The sequence below is a fragment of the Hyperolius riggenbachi genome, chromosome 1, assembly GCF_040937935.1.
Source record: "Hyperolius riggenbachi isolate aHypRig1 chromosome 1, aHypRig1.pri, whole genome shotgun sequence".
In the NCBI taxonomy this organism is placed as follows: domain Eukaryota; kingdom Metazoa; phylum Chordata; class Amphibia; order Anura; family Hyperoliidae; genus Hyperolius; species Hyperolius riggenbachi.
Window position 1 is genome coordinate 252,039,588 of NC_090646.1, and position 12,132 is coordinate 252,051,719.

Below are 12,132 nucleotides of genomic sequence, written 5' to 3' on the forward strand. Positions count from 1 at the left end.
GTGCTCAGTTGGATTCAGGTCTGGGGAATGGGCGGGCTAGTCCAAAGCATCAATGCTTTCATCTTGCAGGAACTGCTGACACACTCAAGCCACATGAGGTTTCCCATTCTCTTGCATTAGGAGTAACCCAGGGCCAACCGCAACAGCATATGGTCTCACAAGGGATCTGTGGATCTCATCCCGGTACCTAACGGCAGTCAGGCTACCTCTGGTGGGCACATGGAGGGCTGTGCAGCCCTCAAAAGAATTGCAACCCCATACCATTACTGAACCACTTTCAAACCGGTCATGCTGGAGAATGTTTCAGGCAGCAGAACATTCTCCACCGCGTCTCCAGACTCTGTCACGTCTGTCACATGTGCTCAGTGTGAACCTGCTTTCATCCATGAAGAGCATAGGGGGCACCAGTGATGAATTTGCCAATCATGGTGTTTTCTGGCAAATGCCAAACGTCCTGCACAGTGTTGTGCAGTAAACACAAGCCCCACCTGTGAACGTCTGACCCTCCTGTTCCTCATTGCACAAAGGCGGAGGTAGCTGTCCTGCTGCTGGGTTTTTGCCCTCCTACAACCTCCTCCATGTCTCCTGATGCACTGGCCTGTCTCCTGGTTATGCATCTATGCTCTGGACCCTACGTTGACAGACACAGAAAACCTTGTTGCTACAACTCGCATTGATATACTATCTTGGATGAGCTGCACTACTTTAGCCACTTGTGTGGGTTGTTGACTCTGTCTCATGCTACCACTAGAGTAAAAGAACCGCCAGCATTCAAAAGTGACCAAAACTTCAGCCATAAAGCATAGGAACTGAGAAGTGGTCTGTGGTCACCACGTGCAGAACCACTCCATTACTGGGGATGTCTTGCTAATTACTGATAATTTCCACCTATTGTCTACTCCATTTGCACAACAGCATGTGAAATTAATTCTCAGTCAGTGTTGCTACCTTAAGTGGACAGTATGATTGCACAGAAGTGTGATTGACTTGCAGTTGTTGTTTAAGTGTTCCCTTTATTTTTTTGTGCTGTGTATGTGTCCAAACTGAGCCACTGAGCCTTCATACTTATGTGGCAATAAGCTGAGAGACTGCTCTGAGGGTAATAGATCACACCTGCACATTTAACTGCCCTCTAAAATTTATGGGCCCTTTATTTAATAGAGCACTGAACCAAGCAATGATAGTGTGTGAGAGGCAATATAACATATATAAACTAATCAGGTTTGGAGACAATGTAACAAGTTTAGCAAAAAGATGTCTGGGTTGGCTGTATTGCTCTTTTTTCCCTGTGAATAGTTAGCTTTTTCATCTTGGGGAAGTATATTTCTATAAACTGTAGGGCTTAAACTTATATACAGATGGTGTAATAATTTACTTTCACAAAGTGTAATTGGATTGGGAAATACATATAGTGGGATGCGAAAGTTTGGGCAACCTTGTTAATCGTCATGATTTTACTGTATAAATTGTTGGTTGTTACAAATAAAAAATGTCAGTTAAATATATCGTATAGGAGACACATACAGTGATATTTGAGAAATGAAATTAAGTTTATTGGATTTACAGAAAGTGTGCAATAATTACTTAAACAAAATTAGGTGGGTGCATAAATTTGGGCACCACAAAAAACAAATGAAATCAATATTTCGTAGATCCTCCTTTTGCAGAAATTACAGCTTCTAAACACTTCCTGTAGGTTCCAATGAGAGTCTGGATTCTGGTTGAAGGTATTTTGGACCATTCCTCTTTACAAAACATCTCTAGTTAATTTAGGTTTGATGGCTTCCGAGCATGGACAGCTCTCTTTAACTCACACCACAGATTTTAAATTTTATTCTAGTCTGGGGACTGAGATGACCATTCCAGAACATTGTACTTGTTCCTCTGCATGAATGCCTTAGTGGATTTTGAGCAGGGTTTAGGGTCGTTGTCTTGTTGAAAGATCAAGCCCCGGCGCAGCTTCAGCTTTGTCACTGATTCCTGGACATTGGTCTCCAGAATCTGCTGATACTGAGTGAAATCCATGCGTCCCTCAGCTTTGACAAGATTCCCAATCCCTGCACTGGCCAAACAGTCCCTCAGCATGCTGGAACCACCACCATATTTTACTGTAGGTAGCAGGTGTTTTTCTTGAAATGCTGTGTTGTCTTTCCTTCATGCATAACGCCCCTTGTTATGCTGAAATAACTCAATTTTAGTTTCATCAGTCCACAGCACCTTATTCCAAAATGAAGCAGGCTTGTCCAAATGTTCTTTAGCATACCTCAAGCAGCTCTCTTTGTGCTGTGGGTGGAGAAAATGCTTCTTCTGCATCACTTTCGCATACAGCATCTCCTTGTGTAAAGTGCCCCGAATGGTTGAACGATGCACAGTGACTCAATCTGCAGCAAAATGATGTTGTAGGTCTTTGGTGCTGGTCTGTGGGTTAACTCTGACTGTTTTCACCATTTGTCGCTTCTGTCTAGCCAAGATTTTTCTTAGTCTGCCACTTTGAGCCTTAAGGTGGCTACTAACAGTCCAATTTCTAGCGAAAAATTGGTTGAGCGATCAGAAATTCTGATCAGATTGGTTGAAAATAATCTCAGTTGATGAGCACAATTGATTATGAACGAAAATAGTCATCCGATTGGATTTTTGTCAATCCAAAATTTGGATTTTCTTGATTGGTTGTGATCGATAGGAAGCAAACATTGGTTCGTTGATGGTGTAGTGAACGATTTTTCTTCCAAACAGAATTTCTGATCGCTTGAATGATTTTTCGATAGAAATTGGACCATTAGTGGCCACCTTTAACTTGAACTGAGCTTGTGTCTTCCATTTCCTCACTATGTTCCTAACTGTGGAAACAGGCAACTGAAATCTCTGAGACAACTTTCTGTATTCTTTCCCTAAACCATGATTGTGAATAATCTTTGTCTTCAGGTCATTTGAGAGTTTGAGACCCCCATTTTAGTAGTTCAGAGAAAATTAAAGGAGGAGGGAAACTTGCAATTGACCCTCTTAAATACTTTTTCTCATAATTGGATTCACCTGTGTATATAGGTCAGGGGTCACCTAGCTTACCAAGCCAATGTGAGTTCCAATAATTAGTTCTAAAGGTTTTGGAAACAATAAAGTGCCCACATTTATGCACCTGCCTAATTTTATTTAAACAATTGTTGCGCACTTTCTGTAAATCCAATAAACGTAATTTCACTTCTCAAATATCACTGTGTGTGTCTCCTATATGATATATTTAAATGACATTTTTTATCCTAACAACCAACGATTTATACAGGAAAATCATGACGATTAACAAAGGTTGCCCAAACTTTCGCATCCCACTGTATGTTAAGTTACGCTATCATTTGCATAGCACTTTTTTGTTGCCAGGCTCAATGCACTGGAAAACAGCAGCCACACAGAACAGGCTCAATAATAGATCACCTTGAAGCATTAGGTAATGCTGCCCAAGTACTCCTTACTGATTAGGTACTGGCTTCACACAGGATTCAAAGCCTGGTCTTCTGTGTCAGAGCTGGTGCCCTTAAAATGAACCTTAAGCCTACAAAAAAATGAGTTTTACTCACCTGGGGCTTCCCTCAGCCCCCTGCAGCTGATCGGTGCCCTCGCCGTGTCCCTCCGATCCTCCTGTCCCCGCTGGTGGCTACTTCCGGTTTCGCCATCAGGAGCCGACAGGCTGGGAACGCGAGTGATTCTTCACGTTCCCAGCCATAATATCGCCCCCTATGCTGCTATTGCGGCAAGGAAGGCTAGGAATGTGGCTGGGAATGCGAAGAATCACTCACATTCCCAGCCTGACGGCCGTTGAAGGCGGAACCAGAAGTAGCCACCGGCGGGGACAGGAGGATCGAAGGGACACGGCGAGGGCACTGATCAGCTGCAGGGGGCTGAGGGAAGCCCCAGGTGAGTAAAACTCTTTTTTTTTTTTACTTAAGTGCCTTTTTCATAATTAAACAATCCAATATTTGTAATTTATAACTATTATTTTCTCTTTTATGTCCTTTGTCAGCTGCAGAACTTTGCTTGTGAATAAAGTAATAAGAAACTGATGATTTGACTGACAGATCCAAAGATAATAGCATAATATAGAGGAACAATAAATTCTGCCTGAAAAAAAAAAATTGATCTTTGTTAGCATAGCAAAAGGAATTGAAAAAAAAAAAAACCTCCTGACAGGTCATTTAAACTGAGAACAAGAGATACTAACTTTTTAAGAGTAGAGAAAAAGCACAATTAACTTATCTTTCAAAGAGGTTTATAGCGTGCATGAAAAAGGGCGGCGTGAAAAAAGGGCCCAGCTGGATAACGAAATGACGCCGGTGGATAACGAAATCTGATAATAATAAACATCATTGTCAAACTTGGTTAATTATAAATATCGTTGTTAAAACAGATGAGAAATAATAATGAAAATATATTAACCTTAAAAATCTTTACATAATTAAACAATACAGCTTAACCCAACCCTACTCTCACACAGAACCCTCCCATGGTGGTGCCTAGAACTAACCACTCCCCTTCTTGTGTCTACTGTGCACAACATTGCAAAGACGTTTACAGCCCATGGCACTGTCGCTAATCTCTCTAGACGAAACAGAAAAATTGATGGTATGTTACAACATAGAATTGTTCGAATGGGGGATAAAGAACCTCAATCAACTTCTAAACAAATTCAAGTTGGCCTGCAGACACCGGGTTCAACAGTGTAAGCTCACACTATTCCTTGTCATCTGAAAGAAAAGGGGTGCTATGGCAGGAAACCTAGGAGGACTTCACTTCAGATACGGAAATATAAAAATGCTAGATTGGGGTTTGCTGAAACTTACCTGTGGAAGCCACAATCCTTCTAGGAAAATGTCTTCTAGGTAACGAACATCATTTAACTGTTTACATAAAACTAAAAGAAAAAAACATCCCTACAATCAAACAAGGAGGACGTTTATTTATATTTTGGCTTTGCTGCTTCAGGCACGGGAAATCTTGACTGTTTGCATGATATTATAAAATCTGAAAACTACCATGAAATTCTGTGGTTCAATGTACGGCCCAGTGTCTAAAAGATGGGTCTCAGCCAGAGGTCATGGTTCTTACAGCAGGGCAATGACCCAAAGCATACTTCAAAAAACACCCAGAAATAGTTTTAGACAAAGTACTAAAGTGGGAGGTAACAATGAGTACAGATCTACATCTTAAATCCATCAAAATCTAAAAATAGCAGTTTGAAGAAGGAAACTTTCAAGCATGAGAGACCTTGAGCAGCTGGCAAAAGAAGAGTGGTCCACAATTCCAGTAGAGAGACGTAAAAGACTGATAGTTACAGAACGTTATTAACATCAATTATTTCTTCCAAATGGTGCGCTACCAAGTATTAAGTAGAACATGTCAATCATTTTGCTCAGGCCTTTTTTTACGTTTTGTGTTGTTTTTCCCTCTGCTTTTTTTGTGTTCTTGGAGTACCAACAAAACAAATAAACATAAAAATACCAAGGCATTTATAATTGCACCAATGTTCTGAGAGATGTGGTATGTTTTCTCACAAATAAAATTCAAGAGTGCTAAAATGTTTTATTATGACTGTAGTTATAAAGCAGCATCGCCTACTATTTATTGGCAATCACTGCAGCCACTGCCTGGATCATATCAGATCATGGCAATTTCTGGCATGTGGCTAGATCAACAGTCACATGGGCAACTGCCTAAGCACTTTTTCGTAAATATTGCAACCAAATTGTTCCCAAGTCCAAATGAATTGCCGCTCATTGTGGCTTTTGTAAATAAGACCCTTGTGTAAGCAATATTCAATGCTTCTGAATGCATTCTCTAATACTGTACTGGTGGTTGTATAGGTATTACTCTTATAACCTGATGCTTCTCTGGTAGCACCCATTATGGTTTTGTGGTTACAAGTGTTAACTCTACAGCCGTAGATATTTGGCAATGAATAATTCAGCACAGCGTAACTAGCCCAGCTGCCTATTTGAGTAAGCTGTATATGTGTATTTTCTGAGGTTTATAGATGCTTTGTGTTTTTTAGCTATAATATCTGGACAGATGTGATCGCTGCTTTTCGACATATGGATGGCTAATTAGAGAGATGATCTCCAAGTTGAAATTTTCTGCAGCAACCTGAAATCCTTAATCTGTAGGATTCCTGCTGATAATGGCTCTCATTGTTTGCGAGAGGAGCAGCGAGCTAAAGTGGTCCAGCTTGGGGAGGCTGCCTGCGATTTTTCAGTTTTCACACTGACAAATCAGGCATGTGGAAAAAGGAGGAGGAGGGAGAGAGTGCTGGGGAAGAAGAGAGGACTAGTCAAGTGAAGGAGCTGCTTTTACACAGTAAAAGTCATCGCTCTACCATTTCTCCTTCTTTCACTTTTTATGCTATTTTGGTTTTTATTCCTATCACTTTAAAAATAGTCCTTGCCACTTGTCTGCTACTTGCTTGAATATTCTACATTCCATCGGAGCTCGGCTTATGAGTGAACACATCTCAGGATTTCTTTAAGCGAGATGTACTGATTTTTATATAGCTCACCTAAGGAAAAACAGGTATTGCTCCTCTTGGCAGCTCTTCAACCAAAGGCTTATGTGAGTAGAACTTTGTATATGGATGAATGTATGTGTAGCAACAGCTCAGTATGTGGCTGATCATTATGAAACATTGCTGTCCATTTCGATGGAAAATCTCACCTGTAATAAGGAAGCATATTAACTGAATGCATACTATCTATCTATCTATCTATCTATCTACCTACCTACCTATCAATCTATCTCTTTCTTCCTTTATTTCACATTTGTGTGTATGAATGTGTGAATATATATTCCTTTTTTAATTATATTTGATATCTAGTCCTGTAGTGGGGAATTGTGTCTTGCCACTACTGTCAGGTTTATGGGTGTGAATACAAACTCACTGTCATGTAAATATATATTTGATGTAATGGTATACATTTGTAGAGGTGGAGCATACACAGAGTGTGATAGAGGTACAGGGGTATCAAAGCATGTTTGCCTACGATAGGTGTACAGTTAGCAGTGTGAGATACTAGGAGACTGAAGATGTTTGCCTACGATATTTATACAGTTAGCAGTGTGAGATATTAGGAGACTGAAGATGTTTGCCTATAATAGGTGTACAGTTAGCAGTGTGAGATACTAGGAGACTGAAGATGTTTGCCTATAATAGGTGTACAGTTAGCAGTGTGAGATACTAGGAGACTGAAGATGTTTGCCAACAATAGGTGTATAGTTAGTAGTGTGAGATACCAGGAGACTGAAGATGCTTGCCTATAATAGGTGTACAGTTAGCAGTGTGAGATACTAGGAGACTGAAGATGCTCATTAATCCTCAGCTTTACTAACATGGTAGATGCTATTATGTGTGAGCAGTTACAGATTATTTCACGTGAATGCTCTGTGTTTTGCAGCGCTCCTGAACCACTATTGTTAGCTATGGATGTGTTCATGAAAGGTCTCTCCAAAGCTAAAGACGGAGTCGTGGCAGCAGCAGAAAAAACCAAGCAGGGTGTGGCGGAAGCAGCAGGAAAGACAAAAGAGGGTGTGCTTTACGTGGGTAGGTATGAACTGATCAATAATCGCTCTACATTCAGGACACATTATTTCCCTCAAGAATAGCGATCTCCAGAGGATGATCTGCCGATGTATTCTTTTCATGTTGTCAGAATGAAGTTTGGCTGTTTGACGAAAGCTTATGATTGGATGAGGAAATTACACTGCTCGAAAGATAATCTGGATTGTAATTGCCTAGATCAATAAACCAGTGGGAGTTAGCAGAAGACAGAGATAAAGAACAAGCTGAGAAAGCTTGACAAAGAGAAGATATTTCATTTTTGCTAATATTTTTGTAAACATAAAAGATTTCATTATGCAATGAATTTTTTGCACTTGCAAAAATCACTGAGAATGATGGATTGTTAAAGTATTTTTAAGACCACTTTCATAGATTGTGATGATTGGTTGCTGTGTATTTCAAAGCTACTATTTTTTTTTTTTACTGACAAATTTTACACGTAAAAGAAGGTGATCTTATATAGATCCGCTCTCTTCTATGATCACCAACTGACATACCTATTTCTAGGGGTGGGCAAGGCAGGGTATTGCCAGAGGTGCATGCAGAACAGGTTACGTTAACTCCCGTTGCCGGAATCCAGGTGCCTCATGTACTTACTTCCTTGTCCCTTGCACTCCATCTCATAGTAACAGCGCCCCTTGTTGACATCCTGAGGGTGCTGTTATTATGAGATGGAATGCAAGGGACTAGGAACATGTTAAGTACATGCTGCATGTCGTTTCCGGCAATGTTAGTTAACATAACCCGCTGCCCACTGTGCATGCACCCTCTGCCACTCTCTGGCTACTGGGGGGGGGGGGCTCACTGGCCACCAAATGGGAGGGGCTCTCTGGCCACCAAACAGGGGAGCTCTCTGGCCACCTAATGGGGCTTCCTGGCCACTTAATGGGGACTTCTTTGCCACCTAATGGTGGGCTCTCTGGCCTCCTAACAGCAGGCTATCTGTCCACCTAAAGGGGGGCACTCTGGCCACTTAATAGGGGGTTCTTTTGCCACCTAAATTAAGGGCTCTATGGCCACCTAACTGGAGGGATCTTTGGCTACCTAAATTGGGGATTCTCTGGCTACCTACAGAGGGGCTCTATGGCTACTTACAGCATGGGCTTCCTGAATACCTACATGGTGAGGGGGCAGGCTCTCTAGCTAAATGTACTGAGGGAGAATACTATACGGAGGGGGCTGTATCTGGCTACCTAATACTGGGGGCTCTTGTGGCTACCTATATTGGGGGATTACATCCGACTTCCTAATATTGGGAACTCGTGGCTACCTATGCTGTGGGGGCTGAATCTGGCTAATTAATACTGGAGGCTTTTTTGGTTATCAATACGGCAGAGGGGAGGGTGCTTCATCTGGCTAACTAATACTGGGGGCCTCTGGCTAGGTATATAAGGGGTTACCTAATACTAGGGGAAACCTCTGGCTACCGCATAGCAATAGTGTGCCCGAATCTATGGGCGGGGGGGGGGGGGGGGCATTTCTCTGCCTTCATTCATGCTACATGAGAATTTACCAACACTGAATCAATTTGTCTGAGAATCTAGCTTGTGTGCCAATGTCACATAAATCTAGCTTGTGTCCCAACATCACACACAGATCAAGCATGCAAAAATCTTTAGCCACAGCAATGCCCAATAGATGCCCAAGTAAAATAAGTATCTAAATTACCCCCCTCCCCACTTCAGGTTTGCTTTATTTCACAGGATCTAATATGGATTTGACTTACCCTTCAATCTCTAACAGCTTCAGCTCTTCTGGAAAGGCTTTTCACAAGGTTCAGGAGAGTGTTTATGGAAAATGTTGACCATTCTTCCAGAATAACATTTGTGAGGTCAGGCACTGATGTTGAATGAAAGGGTCTGGCTTGTAGTCTATGTTGCTATTTACCCTAAAGGTGTTTTATCGGTGTGAGGTCATAGCTCTGTGCAGACTAGTCAAGTTCCTTCACACAAGACTTGCCTGCCCATGTCTTTAGGGACCTTCTTTTGTGCATTAGTATGCAGTCAAGTTGTAAAAAGAATGGACCTTCCCCAAACTGTTCTAACAAAGTTGTGAGCTTAAAATTTTCTAAAATGTCTTGGTATTCTAAAACATTCAGAGTTATTTTACTCTAACTTAGGGGCCAACCTAAACCTCTGGAAGACAACCTCGCACCATAATCACGCCCTACCAAACTTTACACTTGGTACAAGACAGTCATGCAAGTATGATTCTCCTGACATAAACCAAATCCAGACTTATCCATTGGATTTCCAGACAAAGAAGTTTCATTTGTCATTCCAAAGAACACATCTTCACTGCTCTAGAGTCTAGTAGCAGCATGTCTTACACCACTGAACCTGTAGCATTGCGCATGATGATATAAGGCATAAGTTACAGCTAGGATGCAGCTGCTCAGCCATGTAAACGAATTCCATGAAGCTTTCTACACACTACTTTTGAGCTAATCTGAAAGCCATAAGAAGTTGGAGGCCTGTAGCAATTGGCTCTGCAGAAAGTTGGTAGCTTTGGTGCAAATGGGTCTCAGCATGTGCAGAACCCTATCTGTAATTTTGCATGGTCTACCATCTTCGTGGCTGAGATGACCTTGTTATTAATAATAATAATAATACTATAATATCACAAACAGTTGACTTTGGAAAGTTTAGAAGTGAGGACATTTCACAAATGAACTTCTTGCACAGGTAGCATCCTACCATAGTACCATGCTGGAATTCACTGAGCTCCTGAGAGCAACCCATTCTTTCAAAAATGTTTGCAGAAATAGTCTACATGTCCAGATGCCGAATTTATCCACCTGTGGCCATGGAAGTGAATGGAACACTGAATATAATACTTTTGGCAATACAGGGCCATATTCACTAAATATTAGTAAAAATTGATGGTAGTACACGACAATTTCCCCATTACTTATGGTAACTACATATTACATGTTACCTTAACAGTGCAATAATTACCCAGGTAGATTTGCACTATTTGCACAATGAGCACTACGTGGTCAGCATAAATAATAGTAAATTTAGATGTTGAGAGAACTTGAGAGGACATGGGTGAAGGGGGGGGGGGGGAGTTAGGCAGGAGATAGCAGCCAATAAATACACCTAGTATTGGACTTTAAATTCCCTTTAGAGTTAGAATGCTATGGCTGATGAAATGATTAAGATGATGTATTCACCATTTTTTACACAGTTTATACCTTTTGAGATGCATTCATAATCAAAAAGATGGACATTCCTGTTCCTTTCATTTTTCCACTTTGCTCTATTTTGCCTGAAAAAATCAAAACAAAATGTTACTGATAGATGAGAGTAAGCATAGTGGCTAAACTGTTAGCATTCTTGCCTTGCGCTGCTATGGCTACAGGTTTATTTCCCAGCAATGACACTATATGCTTGGAGCTGTATGAAATATGTTGCAAAGTGCCCAGTGCAAACCTGGTGCAATGCTAAGCAAAGATTCTATTGCTGCATAGCTCTGTTCATAGTTCTCTGTTTACCTCTATATGCACTAAACTAAGGACTACCTTTGACTGCTTCTGACAAGTGTGTCTGCTGCTGCTGAAACTACCCTTTGTCCTTTCATTATCAGTATTTGCATAATTTGTAAAAGCAGTTATAGAGCCCACAAAGTCGAAGAAATATATCACATAAAACTCATACACACCAAGAAAAAAGTATTGAACATATTAACATTTTTCTCATTAAATACATTTCTATTGGGGCTATTGACGTGAAATTATATACAGATGTTGGTAACAGCCCTAGAAATCCACACACACAAATAAATAAAAATAAACAAGTCTATAAATTGAGTTATGAGTTGTAAAGTGGAATGATGCAAGGAATAGGTATTGTACATCGAAGAAGAAAGGGTGGCACAAAAAAGACATGGAAATCCAATAAACCAGCTTAAATCTGTTAGCATTTACAAAGCAAACGTGCCCCAACTCATAATGGGTAAAAGCAAAGAACTCTTTCAAGACCTTTGCAATGTTATTGTTGCAAAACATACTGACCACATTGGTTAGTTACAGATGTATTTCTAAAATACTGAACGTTCCAGTGAGCACCATTGAGGCCATACTTTGGAAGTAGAAAAAAATATCATTTCCATGGCCGGATTTGTACTCTTTACCGCCCAAGTCAGCTGTCGCCAGCTGCCCCCCTTCAGTATAGGTGGCCAGATGACCCCTTCCCCCTTCCCTCTAGTATAGGTAACCTGATGACCCCCCCTCCAGTATAGGTAGCCAAATGACTCATCCCCCCTTTCCCTCCAGTATAGGTAGCCAGATGACTCCCTTAATCCCTCCTTTTCCCACTTCCCCCTTTCAGTATAGGCAGCCAGCTTGCCTTCACACTGCAGCAACCATCAGTGCGACTCATTTTTCAGCTCGTCTCCAGTGCCGAAGCTTCCTTTTCCCCTCTGTCTCCTATACTGCCCAAGTCCGTAGCTGTCCGCCATAATGCAAGTGTGCACAGAGAGCAAGCTGGCCGCAGCATAGATGGCTAGCAACATAGTACCGTGGTCAGGTGCTCGCC

The 12,132-nt window shown here is 41.3% G+C and overlaps 1 protein-coding gene across 2 annotated transcripts in view; it reads left to right on the top strand.

Annotated features, from left to right (window-relative positions):
- Positions 1 to 6,284: 6,284 nt before the first annotated feature.
- Positions 6,285 to 12,132, top strand: part of SNCA (synuclein alpha) — a 150,801-nt gene continuing 144,953 nt past the window's right edge. The window contains exons 1-2 of one of the 2 annotated variants that reach the window (XM_068271060.1): positions 6,285 to 6,591; positions 7,431 to 7,576. In XM_068271060.1, the coding sequence (XP_068127161.1) occupies positions 7,456 to 7,576 (121 nt within the window). In that variant the 5' untranslated portion in view covers positions 6,285 to 6,591; positions 7,431 to 7,455. The remainder of the gene's footprint in view (positions 6,592 to 7,430; positions 7,577 to 12,132) is intronic. The other variant, XM_068271068.1, reaches the window with a different exon arrangement.